Source organism: Amphibalanus amphitrite, unplaced genomic scaffold (assembly GCF_019059575.1).
Source record: "Amphibalanus amphitrite isolate SeventyFive unplaced genomic scaffold, NRLGWU_Aamphi_draft 000655F_arrow, whole genome shotgun sequence".
Lineage (NCBI taxonomy): Eukaryota > Metazoa > Arthropoda > Thecostraca > Balanomorpha > Balanidae > Amphibalanus > Amphibalanus amphitrite.
The window spans coordinates 247,665-273,567 of NW_024882149.1; the positions used below are offsets into that span (position 1 = coordinate 247,665).

The window sequence follows — 25,903 nt, forward strand, 5'->3', positions numbered from 1 at the left end:
CCCTGAGAGAGCAGATGACGTGCCTGAAATCTAATGACAATACCAAAGTTGTTGTTTGACCTCAAAACATTTCCTTCAGACTCACAAAGACCGGTAATTTAATGCTCCTGCATTACACCGGTGTGCGTCATAAATTCACAGCGCCGCCGGGCGGAGCTGCTCGTGTCTGTGTCACTGACAGGCCGAGCCACTCTGGGCCGGCCCTGCACCGTCCGCTGACACCGCGTCGGTCCGCCGAAAGGTCAGCGCCGCGACACCTGACAGCGCGTCACCCGAACTCGGCCAGTATACTCTGATTCAGCCGGACTCACCGGCTCAGTCAGGCGCGACCGCAGGACTGGTTCACTGGGGTTCAGACGTCCAGTGATGGTGCGAGCTCCGGGTGTGGTTATTCTGCTCTGCTCTCTCATCACCACCTGTCTGGGACAGGTGCTGTGGCTCGGAGGCGGGTAAGTGTCGAGCTATGGTACTCTGGGACAGGTGCTGTGGTTTGGAGGCGGGTTAGTCCAAAGTTGCTGAAGCATTAGCCGAGTATGACTTTCATCAAAGGACGTTTTGCAGTACGGTAAGCCAGAAAGGGGTGAATAAAGTGAAGCTCTTCAGGTCCAGAGATCACCGGTGGATCAAAATTGAATACGTTGAATGAACATTTGTGCATAGAATGCTGATATGACTATGATAACTGAGTGTTGAGTGTTTGGTTTTGCCTCCTTCCAGGGGAGTCGGTGGCAGCCGTGATGCAGAGATGCTGCCTCCAGGTGAGGAGCTCGTTTGTGCTCGGCTGACTGTGCGCGGTGTGGGAGTGTAAACAGGTATAGGTAGGTATGTGTATTCATGCATGCTTGCATGTGTCGTATTGCACGCGTACAAACATGCGTACTAACATAAGCTGACGAATGTTTTGTATAAATGCGATTTGATACGCGAATCATAGATCATACTTCTTAGACATGTCCTTTCCTAAATTTGCCACCATCAGGTCCCCAGGGGCCGTATTCACGTCGATCATTTTCATAAGAATTTTCTTAAGTTTGACCTACTTCTTAAGTAAATTTTTTTATTCACGTGAACTCCGTCGATAAAAACTTAAGAAGTGTCGACTTGAATACCAAATTATACTTACGAAAGAAAATCGACTTACGAAGTCGACGTGAATACGGCCCCAGGTCACCAGCTTAACGATTCTGTATATAGTTTTTTATTCTTTAAAGAATGCATCAGTAGAAGACCAAAATAGCCAAATGGTTTCGATTGTCCCATACAGTACCTTACCTCGGCACCTATTATTTTTAGAAAATGGATCGACACCAGCGAAGGATATCTTACCTAATACATGCCCGAAACATTTCCGCTATCTTGTAGAACCCAGTCCTGTTGGCCGCTACCTACCTAATCCACTGCTCAGTGCTCGTCCAATCACGTGAAACCAGGCGATGTGTTGTACTGTGATACGAGAGTGGGCTGGCTGGGGTTCCTGGCCTAATCCCACTAAAAGGGCGACATTGGGGAGGCGGCGGGCACCATGCAGGGAGATGCAGCTTCACGCTGCCCAACCGCACAGATAACAACCCGACCGCCGACAGCTAACTACCCTGCATTTCTCAGGGGGGGGGGATTTCGCTTGATTTGATTTTCGATCGTCCCTTATCAATTTGTCTTAGTATATTATGCATGAGCAAGTCTGGGTGCTTAAGTGGCAATGAAATGCATTTCAGAACAAAAGCACAACATTCCGCAAAGTACGGCATAGCTGAGTTATATTTATATCTAACTCTGAAAAGATACTGGCGAAAAAAAAAACTCAGAAGTGTCTTACCTATCGATGTCCCCTCGAGCTAAGATAATCTTTACCGCTACATATCGCTACGTCATTGTCGTTACATGAACGGCCTCGATACACGACTCTGTCTCTGTGCCCGGGCGGACCCAGGTCACCAGCGCGGCGCCGGCTGCGGAGCGCAGTAATCCGACCCGGGCCGGCTCGGCCACCGCCGCCGGCGAGACAGCCCCGAGCGCTGCGCACCAATCGGACCGACCCGGTCACCGGACGCCCGACCGCCCCAGGGAATCAGACCGCTCCGATTTCACGCAAAAAGCCAGTCCATCGAACCGGGAGGAGGGATACTCGCAATCAAACCCATCTCTTATCCGGTTCGGGTCCCTCTCCACTGCCGCAGGCATGTTGAATGATGTTGGACGTTGATGTTCGGTTTGGATTTTTACTGTTCGCGGTAGATGTAGGTATGTGATCCGCGGGACCTTACACACGGAATATGGATAGTGAGGGCTCCAAACATGTCATACCACGTCAATTCACAATGCTACCTTTAATTTCCAGGTTTTCCGAGGCAGGGAGGTGGACCCGGGGGCTCGTACCGTCCCAAAAGAGACTACGGTAGCAGCCCGCCGCCGCCGGCACCCAGGAGGACGCCTCGGCCCTCCCCTGCGGCGGCGGAGGGCAGCCAGACCGGCCGGGGGAGAGCCGCTGGGGACAGCCGTCCTGCCTTCTTCGGGGACGCCGAGGGAAGTGGAAGACCAGCTGCAGGGAGAGGTGGAGATGTTCCTGTCACAGGCGGCCCAGAGAGACGTAATACTGTTGTGATCAGACAAAATAGAGGCAGTGTTCCTGTTCATACCGCTGCAAAAAGGATTCCAGTCGTCGTCCAGGGAAGTGGCGGAAGGGTTCCAGTTACAGGCCGTAGAAGAGTTCCTGCGTTCGTTATAAGGAATGGAAGACGTATTCCGGTTATTGTTCGGAGAACAGAAGGAAAGATTCCAGTTGTCATACAGAGCGGTAAGAGTCCCAATGATTACCCAATCCAAAGTGCCCTGACATTGGACAGGAATACGACCGGTTCAAGGTAAGTGCGCTGGCCGCTGCGAGTGCTTCATCAATATGATAGTTCAAATGAGATGTAGATGAAAAGATATTTAACTACCTACTTATTTAACTACCACTTACTTGTATGTACGATGGCCCTCACGGTCCCTGCAACGCGCCGAGCTTTTTGCTCCGAAATGCGCTCCAGTGCATGACCATGTGACCAACTTATTTCAGCTAATCTATTGACGAAATAATTGATGTATGCTGCGTAAAGCCTCAACTGGCTATCGATGATTGCTGTTCTTGTGTGCCCGTTTTCAGCACTCACTATGCGGCCGTATCTGTAATTTGCATTGTGCCCTAAATCCTTTGTTCCTAAATATTTAAATGTTAAACATATTTATGCATCCCCTGAATTGAAAGATAAGTATGTGATAAAATATGTTCTGCATCCATGACTTATGGATTGCAACAGACACCATAGTTTGCGTCATCGTTATTAACTGCGTCCCTCTCAGTCTCAGGTTTCAAACGTTGGGGGAATGTTATGATAGACTAGTTCTATGTAACATCATACAAAAACTGAACACACGATACTGATTACGGATTCATATTGTGCCCATTCCCATAGACCGTCATTTGCGCATACGGGCAGCTCTACGGTGTTATGATGAAACTAATTCAGTCTGGCGTCATCGCCATATTCCTGTCATTCCTATGCTGCTGCCGTATGACGTATGAGCCCAGTAATATAGCCAGCTGGTTATATGGCTAGATTACAGGTAACAGGTTGATTGTAATGTGAATATTTTGTAGCCACGCATTTGTTTGGAATTGAAATTGTATTTTTTTAATGATTGGATCACTTCATGTGAGTTTCGTCGATGATATGGACGAAATGGGTGTTTTTCCCGTTGAAAGTAAGCTGCATGGAAGTGGCACAAAAAGAATGCATAGTTTTACTCCGCCAGTGCCATCTGCCAGTTACTGTCCAACTGCGAAGTTAATCCTGGAGGCAATTAGCGTATCGTTTATGACCTACAGGAGCTCCGGAGCCCGACGGAGGTGTCGATGACTCTCACAATTGCCGAGAGGGGGACGGAGAAGACAGGGCGGCTCGCCGGCCCGGGACCACCGGCAGTGGCGCCGTCGACCGAGGGCCAGTCACAGGTCAGAGCGGCAGTGGATCCTCCGGTAGGAGAAGGGTCAGCACCAAACCGCCGGTGCGGAAGAGGAAGGTCGGTGAACCCACAGTGGCCAGACGGAGAGCTGCTGATAGGGACGCTGCTGCCAAGCCCACTAACCGTGCGGCTGGAGCTCGAACGCGAACTGTGGTGGTCAGACGCGTGCAGCGGCGCCGACCCGTGGTGGTGAGGAGGCGGTTCATACAGATCCCCTTCTACGTGGGTCGCCGCCGGAGGTCCCGGGGGACCCCAGCGTCTGGTGACGGCGGTAAAGGCTCGTCCCCGTCCAGCTCCACGCCGGCGGCGGGTCGGGCCGCTCCGACTCCGGCCGGTCCCAGGGTGTACCCGGTGGTGGTGCGCGCCGTCCCAGGAGGGGTGGTGCGCCGCGAGGGCTACTTTCCGTCAGTGAGCGCCAGCCGAGGGCGCGGCGGCAGCTCCCGCGGCAGCCCAGGGTCCGGTGTGGACGACGGATTGGTGGAGAGGAAAGAGGCGGTGGTCAGCTCAGGAGGCGGCCGTTCCACGGCCGGCGGGCCTGCCGGCAAAAGGTGAGGGCTGGGGAGTCGCCCAGTATCACTTGCTGCTTGCAATGCAATTTAATTTTAACGATAGTTATACAGTGTGCGAAAGTGGTTACAAAACTATGTTTTAGACTCTTACTAGCCGTGTATTTTGCAACAAAAAGCCGACGCCATTAAAGGGACTATCCCACCTTCTAAAATGTTGTTAAAACCAGTTAAATTGTGCCCGACTTTATAGATTGGATGACCAGGAACACGGTTCTGGCATTTATTTTTCATTTAACATCTTAGGCTTCCCATATTCCAAACACAAACTTTCAAATATGTGACGTCACAGCCCAAAATTACCTCCTTCCCCAGGCCACATTACTGTCATAAAGCTGATTCTTTTTACTCTGTAGGCACCACAACAAAGTTCAGACCAAGTTTTAAGCGATTTTTCAACGAACAAACCCATTTAAATCAGAATGACTAAACGAGGTGACGTCACACTAACGGTCGCTCCATGTTGAAGATAGGGCCTTGTACAAGGCCCATTTTCAAATGAAGGGAACGAATTTCTTCAACACCAATAGGCCGCGGGGGTTGCAACCTAGATAGATAGTGGTTTCTGAACCTCGCCGCAAACTTGGCTATCTCAACTCGAACCCCATGTTAAAGGTGGGATAGTCCCTTTAAGCTAGAAATGTCTAAAAAGAAACAGTTTTTTACAAGGATCATTGACCACACACGTAATAAAGTGTCGAGGTAAAAGGGTTCATTATAATGAACCCTTTTATTATTCATAATTATGAACAACACAGCATTATGAGATAAGTACCGTAAAATTAATGCAATGCAGTTTAAAATTCGCGGAGCAGTGGAACTTAATTACGTGTAGACCGTAGACAAGGTGATAGGACTCACTGTTTTGTTGAGACGTGAAAAAAAAATGAAGACAAAACGAATAAATTTTTATTGGTGCCATCTTCTTTTAATTAATTGTTTTGAATGACCTAACAAATTAAAGCTTTTTCATTCATGTATATTTTATACACACAAAAAATAGGTAAAATAAAAATGAATGTAAAAAATTTATTTTTGTTAGGTCATTCAAAACAATTAATTGATTTAAATGCCGTATATTCAGCAAGCACTTAGCAATGAAAAAAACATTTGCTTTCACTACATCACCTTCATCAAAGTTCAAAGCCTTTATCTAATGGTTTTGAAATGTTGTTCCTTTAAATCATTGTCAGAACGTCCTGTGCAGACCAGCCTAGCCGGCCGTCCCGGTCCGTACAAAACTTTGGTCGGCGGCACCACAAATAATGAAATATGTTACTTTGATAGCAAGTAATGGCTTACATTTGTAGGTCCTGATTGATGTCGTCGTTCTGGGTAGTTCGTAGCTCTGATGTCTCTGTTATACTGAGCCGCTGCCAGTAATCATTGCCACCTCATTTCCAACTCCACAACTTTCCGCAAACTCGTCGAAAGTTGAACTCGCAAATCCATCGCGGTTAAATGTGTGAATGCATCATTAGTCGCAAAGGCGTAAGATCGGTCTCGTCATTGAGCAAACATAGCGGTGTGTCTTCAGGATAGGTACTTAAGGTACATACACTGTATATACAGTGTACAAGTGTCAGGCGCGGATACAAGGGGGGGCCATGGGGGCCATGGCCCCCCCCCCTTGGCCGATTTTCTTTCAAAAATAAAATAAAAAGTTAAAAAGTTAAAAAGCTGAAAAGGGGGCCTCCTGAAAATAAAGTGGCCGAAATCCGATGAGTTTTTTTTTAACCTACCCACTTCCAAGCCTGCACAGATGTTGAGATGTTGCCTGAACAGCTAGATAAGCTCAATAAACGCAGTTTTTTTTGGGGGGGCCCAACAAGTGGGCCCCCCCATGGGGGCCTGGGGATGGGGCCTCCAACAGGTGGGATTATGGGGGGGGGAGCCTCCTGGTTTCTAATGGCCCCTCCCTTGGAGATTTTCTGGATCCGCCCCTGACAAGTGTACAGTGCGCAGCCCCTTGTTTTGTCCATCGCATATCGCTATTATCCTTGTCATAGATAACAGTAGAACAGTAGTAGTTCTACTGTTATCTGTCCTTGCCCATATCACAATCATAGCTTATGTCTACATAGGCGCGGGAGCCGGGGGGGGGGGCAGTGGGGGCAGCTTGCCCCCTCAACTCTGGGGCCGTTGGGGCGATGCCCCCACAGCTTTGAGACGGAATACCACACTTTTTGCAAATGTTTTCTTTTTTTGAAAAAGCCAAGGGATGAAAAATAAGTGGCCTAAAACCGGTGAGAAAACTAAATTTGAAATTACCCTAGGTTGATCTCTATTATGGTGTGCCCCCCCCCCCCCCAGTCTGAACGTAGTTCCCGCGCCCCTGTATGTCTAAATCAGCATAGACGGACAGATTGCAAAAAAAATGCTTCTCAAGAACAATATCAGAGCAGTAGGCCTACGTGCACTGGTGTGCACTTTGATCAGTTGCATAACATATTGACGTCATGTTCATTTTGACAAGAGGGTTATTATCAAGCTTCCACTCGGTAGCTGGTTCATATTCCGACCCAAATCCAGACAGGCTGAGTGTTGTAATATGGCACTGTTTCGTATCTAGCCCTGGACCACCCCGTCCCGTCTGCAGGGGCAGCGGCGGCCTCTCGGGCCCGCGGGGCGTCTACCGCGGCAGCTACCCGCAGTACCTAGCCGGGGTCGGCGGTACAGCGAAGGGTGACCGGTCACACGACGGCGGCACCTCCGGTTCAGGAGATACCGGTAAACGGTGAGACTGGTAGTGTGAGCAGCGGAACCGGCGGCGAAGGGGGGGGGGAGCAGATGAGTGGAGAGGGTGATGGTAAACATTAAACACAGTTGTGGGGAAGGAGCCAGAACGGAGATGTGTATACTAATTACTATACAGAGAGCGGTAGGCGCTAGATTTGTCAATCGGATACCAGCTTTTTGGTATACCGATACCAAACCGATACCAACTTGGTATTTGGTATTTCAATCGTATATTTTATATTACAGTTTGGTATTTTGTTGGTATCATAAGCCCTCACTAATGTATAAGAGGCTAAGAAATCGATAAAAAGTTGGTATTTCCCTCTGTTTCCCAGTTGGTTTGGTTTCGGTATTTTCCCGTGGTTTTGGTTGGTATTTGGTTTGGTATCGGTATTCCGATTTTCCGTAATTGACATCACTAGTAGGCACACTAGGTAGAGAGATGGAGAGGGAGGCGGTAGGCGAAGAGAGTGGAAAAGAGGGCGGTAGACACCAGACAGAGAGGCCAGGGACAGAGCCCAATATCACTCCCGTTTTCTGCAATAATGCTCTGAACTACCAGACGTATCTACCCGAAACGTTTACTACATAGTTTCGGCTGGCTGCATCCTAATATAGCATCTTGTGTAGAAAGGAAAATTTGTAGCTTCCCGGGTCGCTTGAAAATGATATCTGAGCAACGTCATGCTCGGTCGACTTTGACGCAAAACAAGTTTCCACGATAATCGCTGTCGCGAGCGCTGTATCTATTTTAGCCAGGGGGAGGCACTCGCCTTGGCCGTATATGGGCCAGAATGTCTAACGATTTCCGCCCAGTGGCTCTCCGTCTTGGCGCCCCTATATGTGAGCCTCATGCCTGTCGCCTATGCAGCCGCCCGGTTGACAGGTTGGGTCATCACGCCTTATCCTGCAGCAAAAGTGCTGGTCGATTCCCCCGTCATGCCGAGCTGAACGATTTGGTGAAGCGCAGCCTCGCTGCATCTGGCATCCCGTCCGTCCTCGAGCCTACTGGCCTTGACAGAGGTGACGGCAAGCGTCCTGACGGGCTTACCACATTCCCTTTTAAAGGCGGAAAATGCCTGATCTGGGACGCGACATGCACGGATACTTTTGCTGAAAGCAGCCTGACAAAATCGGCAATAAAACCAGGATCAGCGGCCCGGGCCGCAGAGGATCGAAAGGTGCAGCGGTACGCCTCCTTATCATCCCAGTACATTTTCGTTCCATTGGCGGTCGAAACATCAGGCGTTGTTGGCCCCAGTGCCATCAACCTAGTGCAGGAACTCGGCCGTAGGATCACAACAGTAACCGGCGAGAGGCGCGAGACGGCCTGGTTATGGCAAAAAATTTCTATTGCCGTCATCCGCGGAAACGCGGTAGCAATAAGAGGCTCTGCTGATCATTCCTCCTCCATGAGCCCCGCCAACCAAACCTCACCACCACGTGCAGCTCCACATCATACACCGAAACAACAGACTTATCATGACACCCGTAACACTCAGGCCCACTTCTCTCACACCCTCCCTCAGCCACGATCACCAGCTCAATCCAACCCAACAGCACCACCATCCCCAGCGCTTGAAACCCACGACTACGACACACCATCAGCATCCCACTCTTTTGCCGGACACCAAGACATACCATCATCACCCTCAAAATCCATCAGCTCAATCTCTACTCGCCTTATAATGTATAGAAAGATATATGAGGAAATGAGGGCAAGTTTTGTGCTACAAGATGTCGATCTGAGCCGCGACCCCCTGGCGGACCCAGACCTGGCTCCATACCTCATGCGCGGTGTTACTCAGTGTCCTGACTTATCGTGTCTAGCTCAGCCTTAGCTGTAGTTATCTGTGCATATCTAACTTACTATTCCAACAGAATCCGTCTGTGAGTCTGTGAGTCTGTGTGTCCGCACATCGTGTAGTGGGTTCAATTAACCTCGCCTACAAGGCAGACGGTATGTCGTAGGAAGTTGAAAGTTGCACACCTTATAGGTGACAGAGCGGGTCAGCGCCTTTTCTAGGTTTCGGCTCGCTGGGGTGCACGGTTCGCGCGTGGGGCGCGCTGGAAGAACGCCAATGAAATTTTGATCGGTTCGTAGATCTTCATTGAGAGCCGGGGTCGACAAACTTTGTGGACTAAATGCATGCCGATCGGTGGCGGGTGCCTCGCATTGGCGGATGGGCAAGTTTTTAATTTGAATGAAAAGTGGCGAGATAATGTATAGATTATAAAAATGCACCGTGAAAGGTGACCAAGTATAAAAATGCACCGTGTTTGCCGCAATGCGTCACATTGGTGACAAGGCGTCATTTTTGCCGCAAATCGCACAGTTTTGTCAAATATGGTCCGATAAGGGTACAATTTGTTGCCAGGATACATGCTCAGCCAACAGGTTCAGATGCGCCGCGTTTGTCGCAATGCGCCACATATGCCACAAAGCGCCATTTCCGACAAATACGATTAAGCGTAATGGAATGGCACGAATAGGGGCAGGGCTGGGAACACTTTAAGTCTGATATTTAAGTACTGATTGGATCCAATTATTCTGTGACCTGACATGACCCGGCGGTGTTGGTAGGGGGGTAGGGGTAGGGGTAGGGGTAGGGGTAGGGGTAGTGGTAGGGGTAGGGGTAGGGGTAGTAGTAGGGGTAGTAGTAGGGGTAGTGGTAGGGGTAGTGGTAGTGGTAGTGGTAGATGTAGTGGTAGGGGTAGGGGTAGGGGTAGTAGTAGGGGTAGTGGTAGGGGTAGTGGTAGGGGTAGTGGTAGAGGTAGGAGTAGTGGTAGGGGTAGGGGTAGGGGTAGTGGTGGAGGCAAAAGTAGAACAGTGGCCAGGGCTGATCCGATCGGACGAGAGGCGACCTATGTGACCTGGCCTGACCTAAAGTGACCGGGGCTGACCCCTTTGGCCCATCTTGACCCCGTATCAGCGAAATTTCATCCAACAAAGCCCCCAGAACAGCTCTTTTTTCTCTTCACATTTCCGTCCATATCTACATATGCTTCTAGCCAACATATCGATTTGAAACGAACACCATTCGAAAGCAAATTGGCTGGTGCCGCAATTTTCTCCTACCACGCAGCAAAGCAAGTGGCGCAGCCGCTTGTCTATATTACTATTTGAGGAGGGTGCGTCTGTCCGTTACCGAGGTCCCGACTTGGTGGTGCTTTGCGTGGACTACAGGCCAGACCGTTGCACCTATCCCGGTGAAATTTGCACAACTTATAGATCAAGGATGCGCGACGTGCCTTTGAGGGGTCTCAGCTTGATCGGATTGATAGGGAGCGCGTGGTGCGTGCTCAAAAAGTGCAAATTCGCGTCATAGACTTTACATGTATAAATCGGCGTGCGAAATCGGGCGAAAACGGCTAATTTTGGCCGACACGGGTCCAGTTCCCGTGCAATATCTTGGTGACCAGGGGTCCGACCGGCACGGGGAAAACAGCATCGTGTAGATAATTGAATGAGCAATGGAATCGTGTGCGATACAGAGGATAGCACGCGCCACGTGCACCGGGGAGGGCACTTTTGTTGAAAAATTGCGGTTTTTGGCGGATTTTGGAATTGATTTTATTTTTAGGTGACCGTTAAACAGGGCGAGTTGGAACAACGTCTGTTGGCAAGAGAAATGTACCGCCTATCATATAAAAATTGTGAAAAGCTGATTGATCCAAATCAAGGTGGTACAAATCACGGGAGAAAATGGTGTTTGTCAATTTTGTGTCACTTTGTTCATCAAAATGGCTTTGCTCCATGATCTGATGTATCTGGCAATCAAAAATGGCACCGTTGGAAAGAGCATTCAATTCTGACCAAGGTTAAGTCTTCATTTTTGCATGATGAGCAACAGTATTCTAAAAAACGTAAATTTTCCAAACCATTGCATCGTCATTTTTAGCGAAATTCATCGATGGCCCTCAAAAGACTTCACGCCAGTTTTCGAATCATTCTAAAGTAGAACGCATGATAATACGACACGGGCACCTCGATGCGATGTATCTTTTTGTTTTCTTACAAAATGCTTGGCCGTCAAAAAGCAATCGAACGAAATGGATATCTACCAACCAAACCGACACAGACCAACCCAATACCCACGGGTCAAAAAATCCCCCCTTCGCGTTGCGGAGCACGCGGGTAACCCTAGTTTGTATACCTATTTGAGGTGCATGTTTGTACTGTTTTCTTTGTTTGAATACAATATTGTGGTAGTTTCCGCCATGTTGTGTATACCAAAGTCTTGAAAAGTTGATCACTGCAATCAAACTGCAAGCATGAATCAGCAGCACTTTTGAGTAGTGTACCTCTCACTAAACTGCACCTCTGCTACCGTACAGTGGGTCTATTTAAGATCTCCAGAGCCACCACGTGGCGCTACGGTCGGGGTAGGGCGAGTCCAAATCCCGAGGGAAGTGAGGTCACCGGTCATTGTGGGGGAAGGAGGGAGGGGGAGTGACGCGGTATCACGGCGCATGGGGCGTGCGTAGCGCCGGGAGTGGGCCGCCCAGGGCCGCCCGCCACTGCGCCGAGGCTGAGGGGAGGGGATGATGGTTGCGGGTGCGTTCACTCCGGTATGGTGGTATCCTGTTCATGTGGAACCGGCAAGAACGCGACTGAAGGGAATCATCATCTCAAACAAACGGGCAAGCCAGAGGCAGCGTCAGTTCCAGCCAAAATGTTGAACAATGATAATTGAAATCTAGGACGTATTCATAGCATGCAACTTTTCAGTCGATAGTTGCACAGAGGCGGGTCCAGCTCACAGTTTTTTTTTTTTGGGGGGGGGGGCAAACCATAAAAATTTATCGATTCTTTCCATGCCTCGTCCATAGGCGTCATGCTAAAATTATGCCGTGGGGGGGGGGGGCAAATGCCCATTTTGCCCCCCCCCCTGGATCCGCCACTGTAGTTGCATAATGCTTTTCATGATGCATGAGGCTTTTCTAAACTGTTATTTGAGTTATATATTTTTCATTTGGCACGTTCAGTTTTGGTGGGTTTTATCGGGTCGAAAAGAATCAGAAAAGAAAAAAAAAGAGTTGAAATGGCTCCAGACAAATGACCAAAAATATTTTCCTAAAAAATGAAACTTAGCTAAACGTTTATAAGCGATAATTTTGACTTTTGGGGAGGATATTGGGGAAAGATATCGGGGAAAGATGTCATCGTGCTTAGCTGTGTTGCAGTAGAGGGAAAGGTTTTTGTTGTGTCTATGATAAAACCAGACCCGGGAGTGGGGATGGAACTCACGACATCGCGTTCAGCTCACAGGCTACCCAACCTCAACGCTACGAGCACCTATCGCCCTGCGCAGCTTGCTCAGTGTTTCGGCTAAAGTTCGGTCAAAGTGTCTGACGTCTGTCAATGTCACGAGGCGAAACCCCAAGGTAAATGTCCGTCCCGGTATAGCTCGGTCGGTAGAGCGTTGGACTCCATGTGCCATGTGGTGAAGGCGCACGTCCCGGTTGCAAAAGTCCGGGTTCGAAACACAACGTGTGCTTGACGTTTTTTAGCCTCCTGACGGGTATGGTTGTGGTTGGTGGCAGGCCGCTGCCAGGCGAAGTCAGTGAGGGGACCGGCCGTGCGCGGCTATGTGCGCACGTTAAAATTTGGACTCTAAACCATAGACCCTTTTGCCCTAGACTAAACCTCAAAACCATAGTCTGCAATAGACCAGGAATTGCTTGATCGGAGGGTAGATGGCAGGGTCAACGCTTAATTAGCTCAGCTTAGCGGGGACTCTGTCCTTGTGATTCCTTCCATTCAAAAGGTTCGGGCCAAATTTATATTAAAAAAGGGGGAGCCGAACCAGGTTGGGCCGAGTTGAACCAGGCTGGACCGGGGTCATACATGCAATCATGGTCAGACAAAACAGACGTTAATTTCGGGTCAATTATTTTTATTAACTGATCTTATTGTTTTTTAGCTTACACGTATAATAACTTTCAGCTTTTTTAACTCGAGACTTCATGCACAGAAATGTGGCGTTCGTCCACTTTTCCTCATCGTCTCTTAGCGACTTGATTTCATGTGGCGGCGGAACGGGGGGGGGGGCATCGGGGGGCACCGTGCCCCCGTTTGATTTTGGCATTTTAACATTAGCCCTATGGGCATTGCATGGAAAGAATGGGACCAAAAGTCGGCAGTGCCCCCACTTCATATGGGACCCTCCCGGCTCCCACCTTCAAAAAAGTTAATGAATTGGCATGAAAGTGATGTCGCTCGGTTCAGAAAGAGCAAAAACGAATATCTACCAAATTTCATCGAAAAATATTCACCGGTTTTCAAGATATTAGACTTTTAGTTTTTACTTTTGTTTACTTTTTGGGATCTCCGCTGTTCCTAGCGACTTTACTTGAAAATGCGGCATTTGTTGCGCGCAAAGCAGCATATACCACCACGTGCTACAAAACGTTTTAGTCAAACATTTAAAAATCATTAGATATCTGCGCTGACGTCACACATTCAGAGGGGTATTCCTATGCATTAGCCCCTCTGAATCAAAATGCTGCAATTTTGAAATTCAACATTTCCGATTTAAGGCATTTCTCGATGTTGTGAGTGCCGAAACCGGTAATTGTGAGCCAGGGACCCCATTTTGGCTATCTCAACTCAAATCTAATGTTAAGGTGGGAGGGTCCCAAGGTGTTCCGCCACCACTGCTTGATTGGACCCTAAAGGCGTCTTACCAGCAAAAAAAAAAAAATCACCTGCGTTATACCTAAATATTTGCCCAAGCGCGCTCTACGCAAGGAACGCCAGCCGGTCAAAAAACTGGCGAACGAATACCTAGTGCTTGAATTATATTCAATGAAAATTTCAGGAGACATAAATAATCTTAACCCTCGCCCGTATAGGGGGGGGGGGGTCGAACGGACCCCCCCCCCATGGTTCTTCGCGAATAACTCGCGTAAAAAGCGGCCGATCACGACGAAACTTTCAGTACCCTCGCGTTCATCAATTTCACACCTACCCTGAAAATTTCATGACCCTGACCCAAATGACCTTTGACCTGTGACCTACTTTTCGAGACCATGTTTGGCTGGAATCGCGATTCGGCGTATGTCGGCTCGCATTAGCCGCGCGTTTGCAGTCTTTTCGTGGTTTCAAGCGTTCAAACATGTGATATGATGTTGCCCCCATGCATTAGGGTGGGTGTCAAGGTCACCTGAAGGTCAGGGTTCAGGTCATTGACCTTTGATGACCTCGGCTCACTTTTTCGAGTTTTACATGTTTCTATGCCAGTTTTTGGAGCTGAATTCGAATTTAGCAACCATATGAACATTTACGAAGTAGTTTTGGTGCCTTCGTAACTTGTTACGAAGCTGTCAGAGGCGGTTGCCACCTACTACGAATACCCTTACTGGTTAACCTGACCTGACCTGACCCGACCTGGCCTAAATACATGAAGACATCATCTGTGATCAAAACTAACATGATATTCGTGATCAGCACCCCGAAAAACCCCAAAGCAGCCACACTTTACGACGTTCTAACAGGTCCCGATTTTCCCGCCTTTGGGGTCATTGACCTGACCTGCAAGGTCAACCAATGACCTAGGACCTTAAAATTGGATATCATCGGCTTCCTCTCGTCACGGGCAACACGCTCGTTTTTTTCCGCGAAGCTCTAGCTCGATCAGGGGCGAAACGGCAAGGGGGGGGGGGTCCAACGGACCCCCCCCCCCCCCTTTTACGTTCGCGGCTGGAAAAACACTAATACGGGCGAGGGTTTTAATCCTTATAGCTAGGCGCTCGGAGCATTCGCTAGCATTCCATTGCCAGCTGCATTATCAACGCCACATTTGCATTACTCTGGGTGCATCATAAGTAGGTGAACCGGCCACAGCAAAACCATGCCTTATTATCCTTTCTTTCCAAGCTGCCAAGCTAACCGGCCGCCCGGCCCACCACCGCGATATGGAACAACGCTGGAGTGCGCCATTTGCCTACGGCAGTGCCCCACCGCGCCGGCCGCCGAGGCTGTTTGACAGGTCACCCGCACCGTGACCTCGCCACCCGCCCCGCCCTCCCCGCCCACCTCCCCACCCTCCCCATCGGGCCCAGCTCGGTAGTGACCTCTCCTTGAATTTGACATGGACTCGACTAAGGCTCAACGCCATCTAGTTACGTCTGGAGATCCTAATAAGATCCACTGTACATGCAATTTATATTTCTGGTATACACAACATGGCGGAAATCGATAGACAAAAACAAGTCACCAATGCTCCTTCCAGTATATATTAGAGTTCAGTGATTTTAGCACTAATTTCTTTGCATGAGATGATACAGTATGCACAATATTGCAAACTAAAATTCAGCTCCATGTCACTTGCTCAGTGACCGCCAGAGCCTTAGGTGTGAACATGCCAACATGATTATTGTTTTTACTTTGAACTGACCTGTGACGTCATAAATGACCTCGAGGTCAGCAATATTGGCTTTTGCCCAACATCTTTTCCTGGGCTATCAAACCTCCTTTGAATTTTAAAGATCGGACTAGTGGTTTCGGAGATAGGAGGGGGAGGCTCTGTACTCTGTAGAGCCCCGCCAATCACTCGCGTTATGGACTACAGCCCATGCACGCACGGGATGACAGCAAAGAGGTGTAGGGGAGACGACAGATAGAGAAGTGTTCAGGGGAACCACATGCTTATGGAAAGTACAAGAATGAAAGACTCAAACGTTTCGAACCGTCCAGTATCTGACTAAAGTTATATCAGCTGATTATATTAATGATTAAGAATTAAGATATGTGACATACTAAGATATATGATAAAGCCGCAATGCATTTTCAATGGGTAAAAACAAATAATCTCGAGCGCACTCAAACCCTTATCTTTCCAAACCTGCCACTTTAACAAAAGCGGCTTTCTGCAATACCTTCCATTCTAGCCTCGCTTTTTAATCGGGCAGGCTTTGAACTTTTCAAACGTTCCTTTGATTCTTTTAGCTGAGGACTGAAGTCGTCACTAAGTGAATGCAGCGGCACCGGCCAAAATACCTTCAAATTAGACGACTCTGGAGAGCAGTCTACGCATTCTTGCATACTTACGAACGCTAAATGGTGTGCAGTAGTATATGAAATTCTTCTATCAACGCCACGGATTCCTTGGTGTGGCAGACGTGAAAAATGCCGCCATCTCGATAACCCGGATGTTTGAAAAACGACGCAAGGCAAGGGAAAGAATGGTAGCAAAAACGACTCTTCCAGCTCAAAGTCCTAGGTACTTTTTCATCCGGCCGACCGCACGAACGTGTTGCATCATCTATGCAAGGTGTCACCAAAACAATGCACGTACCCTTATCTTTAACGAATAGCAGCTCAAAGCTTATCGGTATGGTGACAAATCTCATCCGTCATTGGAAACTGCTGTCAAATTTACCGAACTTCGAAAAACACGGAACAGATAGTGCATGGACGCGTTTCGATTATTAAATCTGCATCAGCATGACATAATCACAGAGAAAACAAGATATATATATCAAGATATATATATCTTGTTTTCTCTGTGATTATGTCATGCTGATGAAGATTTAATAATCGAAACGCGTCCATGCACTATTTGTTCCGTGTTTTTCTACTTGTCTCCATCAATATACAATTACCGAACTTCATTTTATTTGGGAACGCACTGTACTGTTGTCTTACTACGCGCAATTTAGACCTAACTCTCGCCCGTATGGGGGGTCGAACGGACCCCCCCCCTCTCGGTTTTTCGCGAATAACTCGCGTAAAAAGCGGCCGATCGCGATGAAACTTTCAGTACCCTCGCCTTAATCAATTTTACACCTACCCTGAAAATTGCATGATCCTGTCCCAAATGACCTTTGACCTGTGACCTACTTTTCGAGACCATGTTTGGCCGGAATCGTGATTCGACGTATGCTGGCTCGCATTGGCCGCGCGTTTGCAGTCTTTTCAAGGTGTCAGGCGTTAAAACATGTACCTAATATGCTGTTGGTCCCATGCATAAGGGTGGGTGTCAAGGTCACCTGAAGGTCCGGTCATGTCACTGACCTTTGATGTCCTCGGTTCACTTTTTCGGCTTTTACATGTTGTCAGGCTAGTTTTTGGAGCTGAATTCGAATTTAGCAACCATTTGAACATTTACGAAGTAGTTTTGGCACCTTCGTAACACGTTACGAAGCTATCAGAGGCAGTTGACACCTACTACAAATACCCGGCGGCAGGACCCTTACTGGTTGACCTGACCTGACCTGACCCGACCTGGCCTAAATGCATGAAGACATCATCTATGATCAAGACTAACATGATATTCGTGAACGGACCCCTCCCCCTTATACGCTCGCGGCTGGCAAAACACCAATACGGGCGAGGGTTAAATCGTTTCAAAACTGTATAAATGAAAACTTCAGATGTTCATAGGTAATTCGTTAGCCCTATATCAAACTGTACCCTCTTGTTATTTAACAGCTACATAGGTAGCTACGTACGAACAACTTTCATTTTTAACGTAACATTAAAGGTAGTGTGCCAGCTTTCCTGGACCGTATGGAGTTAATGGCCCAGATAAGGAGAACCGGATTTTTAGAACTTATCCATACCTTCACAACTCATGGAAACGTCTTAAATTCTTCAAATTTTGAGTACCCCAGTGCGAAATTCGCCCCGACGGGTTGTCGGTCGTACCCCAACCACATTTCACACCACTATGAACAATAAATGCACACACTGAAATCGCTATTACCGATATGCTCATCCAATCAAGTTTCGATAAACCCGTTCACCATCATCTCCTGCGGTTTCGAACACGCCTGTTAGGTGGTGCGGTAGACCGCGCCCAAAGCCAGGGCCCCGGAAACGTGAGGTAGCCGAGTCGGGGCAGCGTGCGCTGACCCAAGCCGGGGCCGCGCGTCCTCCCGGTGTCATGTGATAGCCCGGGGCTGCCCGCGGGGATGCGGTAGACCGCGCCCAAAGCTGCGGCCCCGGCTTGGGTCAGCGCACGCTGCCCCGACTCGGCTACCTCACGTTACCGGGGCCCTGGCTTTGGGCGCGGCTTCTGCTCATACTTTGTGGTGCGGTGGTGGTGCGTCGGGCCGCGCGCTCTGACTTCGGCCAAGAAAAATGCGTCAGCTGATCATTGTCATTTCTGCCACTTGCGTGTGGTGAAATGGGGTCATAACTTAAGAGACGGCTTTTTCATATCAATTATTTTACATAAAATCATATTTCAAACCGTAAATAATGTTCGACAGCCAAATAAAAGAAACAATACCAATACAGGCTTACAGTTTAAGGCTCGACATTGTGTTGTCTACGATTAGACAGCTGATAACTCCTTCCCGTACGTCGTAACTCTATAATGACCTTTGCTTATTGTCACATGTGCGCCGCATTCGCGATTGTTGCCGACGCCTGTTTGCAGCTCAGCCCACTACAGTTGTTATACATATCGAAAAACCGATAAACTTTTAGGCGAAAAAGGCACTATTCCAGGCCCATTTTTGATTTTTTTGCAATATTAGGTAAAAACAGAAGCTTCTTATCCTAGGAAAAATAAAATAGGAAATCTTTCAAAGGTGGCACACTACCTTTAAAATTGACGAAGGAACAGCAGACAAACAGAGCATATTGGAACCTCAGAACACCTTGGAACTCAGTGCATTTTTATCTGAGACTCGTTGATAAAAAAAAAAAATGTAGCGTAAGTTTTATAAGCAGGAATGGCAGTGTTTTGTACAGTTCAGCGGCAAATACGTGAAGCGCTGCCGCCTGTTTCAGAGTGTCCGTCCGTCACCTTGTGACTCTGACGAAACAGCTAGCTGCTCGACAGCACACTGCACCACGGCGGCCGTCACAGCGCCGAGCAACTGAAGTGATGCGACAAACCGGTGCACCGCGGCAGACCGGTGCACGGAGCGCCCGACCGGCGAAATGGCGGCGAGTGGTGCGACTGGAATAGTTTGTTTCCTTGTTTTTGTCATTGTTTTATTTTACAGACCGGAGTGAAGTGAACTGTGGAATAGCGCCAGGAGTCAAACAGGAGTGAAACCTGACCTGCACGCTCATGTGTCAGGCTGTCAAGTTTGACAGAAAGCCCGCAGGAGCCACGGTGGCTTTCAGGCCTCACTCGAGCGTTGGAGGCCCCCCTCGCTGGCCTGCCGTGCCGTAGTGTCGGAGGCTCCATAGGCGGTCGCCCGCCTCCGCTGGAAGCTCTCAGTGGAACAGGAGCTCTTTGGACGGGTGCCCGCGTCCCGGAGCGCGCCTGGCCGGCGCGGCGGACGGCTGGCCCCCGCTGTGAATTGTGCTTGTTTGCTTGTTCACCAATGAGAAGTCGCGCGCCGCGTGCGAATATAAATGAATGGTGGATTATGGGATATCACAGATAAGTGTGTTGCTTAAATAGAATGATATCGCCTCATCGCGTTAAGAAAATAAAAATGTCAGGCATTTCAAGAATAGTGAAAGATGAATGCAATTTAATGTTTTCAAACTTCATTATCTGATGTTAGTCATTTTAAAATGTTATCGATAACACACTTGGCAACAACATTGGAAAAGCTAAATGCCCATTCCTCGTTTACCTTATGCCGATGTATGTTTTTTTAGCGTATGTATGTATGTATGTATGTATGTATGTATGTATTGACGATCAAGAGCAATCCACAATCGGCGTGGCGATTACACTCCGAGTCCGAGCTGGTTGAAGATAACACAAGAAATACCTACACAAGAAAACGCACACACTTACGGATACGAAATACACAACGCGAACGCCGAACACGCACATACTTGGTGTAACCCGCACGAAGCCGCGTTCATAACTATGTACACACAGACTCGTTTGCCTTTCATAGTCCAAGAGTCATGAGGCTAGCTACTATGGCTACTCTGGCTAGGCTTAAGCCCCTTTTTTACAGCACGGGCAAATCTGGCTGGAGGCAACTGCGTTAGCTCGAGGGGGAGAGTATTTAGGAGCGCCGCGGCACGGTAGGCGAATCTACGTTTTCCGGTCTCTAGTCGGGGTCGCGGTAAGTGGAAAAGGTGGTCTTGGCGAGTAGACCTTGCTCGTGTTTGGGAATTTTTGGAAAAAAGGGGCGCGATCTCCTCGGGTTCACCTCTCTGGATGGCCTTGTGCGCCGTGATAAGGGTATGGTATTCAGCCATTGATTTAGGTGCCATCCAGCCGAGTTGGTCCCGGAGATGGGAGACATGATCAAATTTACGGCGACCGAAAATGACTCTGGCGGCAAAGTTAAGAATAGCAGGTGATTTCGTTAAGCGCTAAATGCCCGCTGCTCCTCTGTGTTAAAGGCATTTGATAAGTATTTTCGGCCCTGGGGCATTCTTGTTTTACCAATGTGAAGATATTCGTAAAAAAGACATTCGTTAATGTAATGATTCAAATTCAGCATCGGTTTCCTTAAATACAACAGCAGTTTGGTAATAAATATCACGTCACCTTATAAACACCGCGCATGATTCCAAAACAAACGTTTTTTTGCGCATTTAATTTTATTGTGATCGACATTCCGTGCACTTGATTTTGTTGCTAAGCTGTTATGAAACAACAATTACGAACGTCCGTTCCGATTCAACAAACATGAATACTTGTTTACGCATAGATTTATTCAGGAAATCACCATTAAAGCATAAACCACTTTTCAGTGACCACAATCACATTAAGTTTACTAAGGCCTAGGCCAGGCTAAAGTTATTGAAAAACAAATCATTCTGAAGAATTTCAATAAAATTATCGATGATAACCAAATACTATAACTTTTACTTCATAGCCACTGACGTAATCATTCCATGTTTTCAAGGTCATTAGTGTTGTGTCGTGAATTTAGTTGCGCTGTTCAGTGTTCGTATCAGCTGCGCCAGAATTGTGCGAGGTTGCTTTGTTATTTTTAGGGAAGACCCAAGTCGTGTCAGCGGATTGCAAATTCCGAACCGGCGCCAAGGTGATTTGTAAAATGTAGACGTTTCATGCCCACGCGTTGTAGTCGTGCTTAGTTTCTTATTTGATAGGCACTACGATTGTAAGAACGCTCACCGCCCTCTCGTCTCGTGTTTAGTCACCGGCATCGGCCCACTACTAAGTCCGGGGTGGACTTCCGGTAATGGCGGCGTAGGCGTTGGTCACGTGGGTTTTTGGCATCTTGTTGTGCGGCGGCCAGAATACAGGTCCGGCAGTTCCGGTGATTGTTTTCGGCCGCCCGCCTCTCACGAGGCCACAGCGAAGAGGCAACACAACAAAGTGGCGACTGAGGACTTCGAACAGTGATTTTTCACCATGGATTTCGCGGCGGCTCCCGCGCCGTTTTTGCCCACCGCTGGAGCTGAGCCGGCGATTCCCTGGCCTCGGTGGGTCAGGATGTTTGAGAACTTTTTGTGTGCGGTCGGAGGTGACGCTTTCCCTCCCGCACGTCGCCAAGCTGTCCTCCTGACTTGTCTAGGGACGGAGGGGCAGCGGGTGTTTGAGAATCTGCCACCCATGGAGAAGCTGGAAAGCGAGGACGACTTCCAATGGTGCCTGCGCCGCCTCGAGGCCCATTTCGCTCCCAAACAGAATGTTTGTGTTGAGCGCTACCGCTTTCGCAGCCGGGGGCAGCAACCAGGTGAGACCACCAGCCAGTGGGTCTCCGTGCTGCGCCAGTTGGCCAGCACGTGTGAGTACGGTGCCCAGATGGACGAGTTTATCAGGGACCAGGTGATTGAGAAAACCGTGAGCTCTAAGCTGAGGCGGCGGCTTCTCATGGAAGGGTCAGGTCTGACTCTGGAGAAGACCCTGACTCTGGCCGACACCTTGGAGTCTGCTGAACGAGAAGCAAGGGTGATCGAGGGACCAGCCGTGCCTGTGCCTGTCCAGGCCCTGCAGCCACAGAAGTTTCAGCGAGGGGGGTCCAGACGCAGACGCTCCGGCCCGGTCCCAGCCCAGCAGCAGGAAGGACGGCAGCAGCTTCCGCAGGGGAGGCAGCAGCAGCCGAGACGGCAGCAACCACAGCAGCAGACAGCAGGCCCTGAGTGCTGGGGCTGCGGGCGCCCTGGACATCGCAGAGGTGACCGCAGCTGCCCAGCGTTCGGTAGGAAGTGCTCCAAGTGCGGTAAGACCAACCACTTTGCCCAGCACTGCGGTGCTAGTGTGGTTTCTAGTGTCCAGGTGCTAGCTGTTGGGGCTAGTGCCGTGCCGCTGACCCTTGATGCTGAGGTAGAGGGGCTCAAGGTAACTTTCACTGTGGACTCAGGGTCTCCAGTTTCCATCCTGCCGAGGGACTCTGTGCAGGGTGATCTCGGGGCAGCCGAGGAGAGCCTTTGTGCCTACGGGGGGAGCGTGCTAAATGTGCTGGGGGTGAAAAGTGTTCATGTGTCATGCCGGGGGAAAACCGAGTTGGTCAAAGTGTATGTTGTGCCGTCAGGACGCGCTCTGATGGGCCTTGACCTGATGGAAGTGTTTGATGTTTGTATTGTGGGCAACCGTGTGTGCAGTGTGTCCACCAACCCCACCTGTGTGTCCTCTCCTGAGCCTGCCCAACCCACCAGCCCACCTGACGAGCTACCAGCCTCTCCGGGGGCCCAACCCGCTATCCTTGGGTACCAGCACCGAGTGACAGTTGACCCAGGGGTACCACCAGTGCGCCAGCCACTGCGCCGCCTGCCTTTGGCTGTGCTGGACGCAGTGAATGCCCGGATTGATGAGCTGGAGGCCCAGGGTGTGATTGAGAAGGTGAGCGCGTCTCCCTGGATATCACCACTGGTCGTTGGCAGGAAACGGGACGGTGCCATCCGCCTCTGCGTTGACATGAGGAGGGTGAACCAGGCGGTCATCACGGATGGTCATCCTCTCCCGAGGATTGAGGACGTTCTCGATCGGCTCCGTGGTTCGCTGATGTTCTCCAGGCTGGACCTGAAGGACGCGTACCACCAGCTGGAGCTGCATCCCGACAGCCAGAACCTGACCACGTTTGTCAGCCACAAGGGTTTGTACCGGTTCCGCCGTGTAAACTTTGGTCTGGCGAGTGCCGGCCCTTGTTTTCAGAGGGTGATGACGTCGATGCTGGAGGGCATCCCCGGGGTGGAGGTGTACCTCGACGACATCATCATCCACGCACCGTCCCAGGCGGAGCATGACGCTCGCCTGAAGCAGGTGCTGCGGCGGTTGGAGGACCACCGTGTGAAAGTGAACTGGTCCAAGAGTGCCACCGGCTGCCGTGACATTGATTTCCTCGGTTACAGGATCTCAGCGGCCGGTGTGCAGATCGACCCAGGGCGGATCAGTCCGCTGCTGGAGGCTCCAGAGCCACAGGACGAGAAGGGCCTCCGCGCCTTCCTGGGAGCCACGGGCTACCACGCCCGTTTCATGCCGCGGTACTCGGACCTGGTCGAGCCGCTGCGAGCTGCGCTGCGCGCTGACAAGTTCGAGTGGTCGCCGGCGCTGTCCAGCGCCGTCCAGCGCGTCAAGGACGCCATCCGTCAGTCACCGGCGCTGGGTATGTTCGACCCCGCGCTCGCCACGGTGCTGACGACCGACGCCAGCGACGTCGGAGCAGGCGCGTGTGTGACGCAGATCGACGCCTCGGGGTCGCCCAGGGTCATCGTGTACGCGTCTAAGTCGTTCTCTCCGGCCGAGCGTAACTACTCCACTGTGGAGAAGGAGGCGCTGGCCGTGGTGTGGGCCTGTGAGAAGTTTCGCCACTATCTCTGGGGGCGGAAATTCACTCTGCGCACGGATCATCAGGCTCTGTGTACCATTTTCGGTCCCAAGGGTTCCACGCGCGTCGGGCGGCGTGTCGCGCGGTGGGAGGCCCGCCTGCTCGAGTTTTCTTTCGACGTTGAGTACGTCCGCTCGGAGCGGAACACCGTGGCCGACGGCCTGTCACGGCTGCCGGTAGCCGAGACCTGGTGGCCGGATGATGACGATCTCCAGATTGCAGCTCTGACGGTGGCAGCAGCCATCTCTGAGGAGGAGCTCAGCGACGCCTCGGCGGCCGACGAGTGTCTCAGCGTCGTCCGTGGGTACGTGTCCGGGCAGTGGCCCCGCCAGAGGGACGTTGACCCCCGAGCAGCTGGTTTCTTTCAGGTACGGGACGAGCTGTCCGTACATGGCCAGCTGCTGCTCCGCGGCGACCGGCTGGTGGTGCCAGCGGCGCTGCGCGAGCGCGTTCTGACTAACGCGCACGCGGGCCACCAGGGGGTGGTCCGCACAAAACAGCGGCTTCGTGAGCGTTTCTGGTGGCCGCGCCTGGACCGGCAGGTGCGTGACCTGCTGAAGAGCTGTGAGGTCTGCTCTCAGCACGATGGGCACGTGCGGAGGGAGAGGCCGCCCCTCCAGCCCATCCCAATCCCAGATGGACCGTGGCAGCGCCTCATGGTGGACGTGATCGGTCCCATGAGAGGTCCGTCGTCTGAGCGCTACGGCATTGTGCTCGTCGATATGTACAGCCGGTGGCCGGAGGTCGCGCTCTGCCAGGACGCGACGGCAGACAGTATCTGCCAGTTCCTGGAGACAGTGTTCGCTCGCGAAGGTGTGCCGCTGGAGCTACTGTCAGATAACGGCCCTGCGTTCCGGTCGGGCCGACTCGCCGAGTTTTTGGGTCGCATGGGCGTCAAACAGACGTTTAGTTCGCCCTATTCGCCGCAGACCAACGGCATGGTCGAGCGGCTGAACCGGACGGTTAAGGAAGCCATCCAGTCGGCTCGCCTGGCGAGGGAGCCGCGCTCGACGTTTGTCAGAAAGTTCCTGGGTGAGTACCGGGTCACGGTCCACCCGGCGACCGGAGTGTCGCCCTTTGTTTTGATGAGGGGGCGGGAGGCGCGGACGATTCTCGATGTGACCCCGTCCGATGTGACCCCGTCCGGCCGTGCTGCCGAGGATCGAGCTGTCCGGCAGCATCACCAGTCGTACCAGGAGACCTACAGGGCCCGGTATGACCGCACCGCCACGGCCGCCCCGCGATGGGAAGCTGGCGACTGGGTGCGAGTACGGAAGCCCGGGACGGGCCGGGTCGAGGGGCAGCGCTCTGTGCAGGTGAGCCGCAGGACCGGTCCGGTCAGCTACAGGCTGGCCACAGGTGAGCGGGTGCATGCCAGGCGCCTGGTACCGGGCCGCCCGGGGGAAGCTGATCGCGAGGTGCCGGTGACCTTTTACCCAGTCGGGGGCGAGCCCGAGCCTACTGACCCAGCCCCTGTGACCGTGGACCCCGCTCCTACCGATGATGTGTGTCCCGAGCCGCCCAGGGGTACCAGTCCAGTCCCAGCGGCGCCAGTCGGTGCCGCCTCTGACGAGCATGCGGCCCCGCGCCGCAGCCGTAGGGTGCGTAGGCCGCGGAAGCGTTTCTCGCCGTAGGTTAGGCGAGTTTGCGCGTGTACAGTTTAGCTCAGCACCGTACCTGTGCCTGGGTGTTTTCATAGGGTGTGTTTTCCCTCAAAGAGAGGGGTGGTGTTGTGTCGTGAATTTAGTTGCGCTGTTCAGTGTTCGTATCAGCTGCGCCAGAATTGTGCGAGGTTGCTTTGTTATTTTTAGGGAAGACCCAAGTCGTGTCAGCGGATTGCAAATTCCGAACCGGCGCCAAGGTGATTTGTAAAATGTAGACGTTTCATGCCCACGCGTTGTAGTCGTGCTTAGTTT

General features: G+C 50.8%; 2 protein-coding genes across 2 annotated transcripts; both read left to right on the forward strand.

Annotated features, from left to right (window-relative positions):
- The first annotated feature begins 280 nt into the window (after positions 1-280).
- Positions 281-21,800, forward strand: LOC122364084 (collagen alpha-1(I) chain-like). The gene is made up of 6 exons (XM_043334149.1): positions 281-449; positions 718-758; positions 2,339-2,794; positions 3,869-4,553; positions 7,171-7,308; positions 19,057-21,800. The coding sequence occupies exons 1-6, from the start codon at positions 367-369 to the stop codon at positions 19,235-19,237; spliced, it is 1,584 nt and encodes a 527-aa protein (XP_043190084.1). The 5' UTR covers positions 281-366; the 3' UTR covers positions 19,238-21,800.
- LOC122364086 (uncharacterized protein K02A2.6-like) lies at positions 21,773-25,587 on the forward strand. The gene is made up of 3 exons (XM_043334150.1): positions 21,773-22,041; positions 23,176-25,303; positions 25,582-25,587. Exons 1-3 carry the CDS (start codon positions 21,773-21,775, stop codon positions 25,585-25,587), a joined length of 2,403 nt encoding a protein of 800 aa, XP_043190085.1.
- Positions 25,588-25,903: the final 316 nt, after the last annotated feature.

Bases quoted from the DNA above. Each gene is read 5' to 3' on its own strand.
- LOC122364086 (XM_043334150.1), top strand. From the start codon at position 21,773: ATGGAGAAGCTGGAAAGCGAGGACGACTTCCAATGGTGCCTGCGCCGC. The intron at 22,042-23,175 runs GTCAGGTCTGAC...GATGTTCTCCAG, and splicing joins CGGCGGCTTCTCATGGAAGG to GCTGGACCTGAAGGACGCGT.
- LOC122364084 (XM_043334149.1), top strand. From the start codon at position 367: ATGGTGCGAGCTCCGGGTGTGGTTATTCTGCTCTGCTCTCTCATCACC. The intron at 2,795-3,868 runs GTAAGAGTCCCA...TATGACCTACAG, and splicing joins TCCAGTTGTCATACAGAGCG to GAGCTCCGGAGCCCGACGGA. The intron at 4,554-7,170 runs GTGAGGGCTGGG...TCCCGTCTGCAG, and splicing joins GGCGGGCCTGCCGGCAAAAG to GGGCAGCGGCGGCCTCTCGG.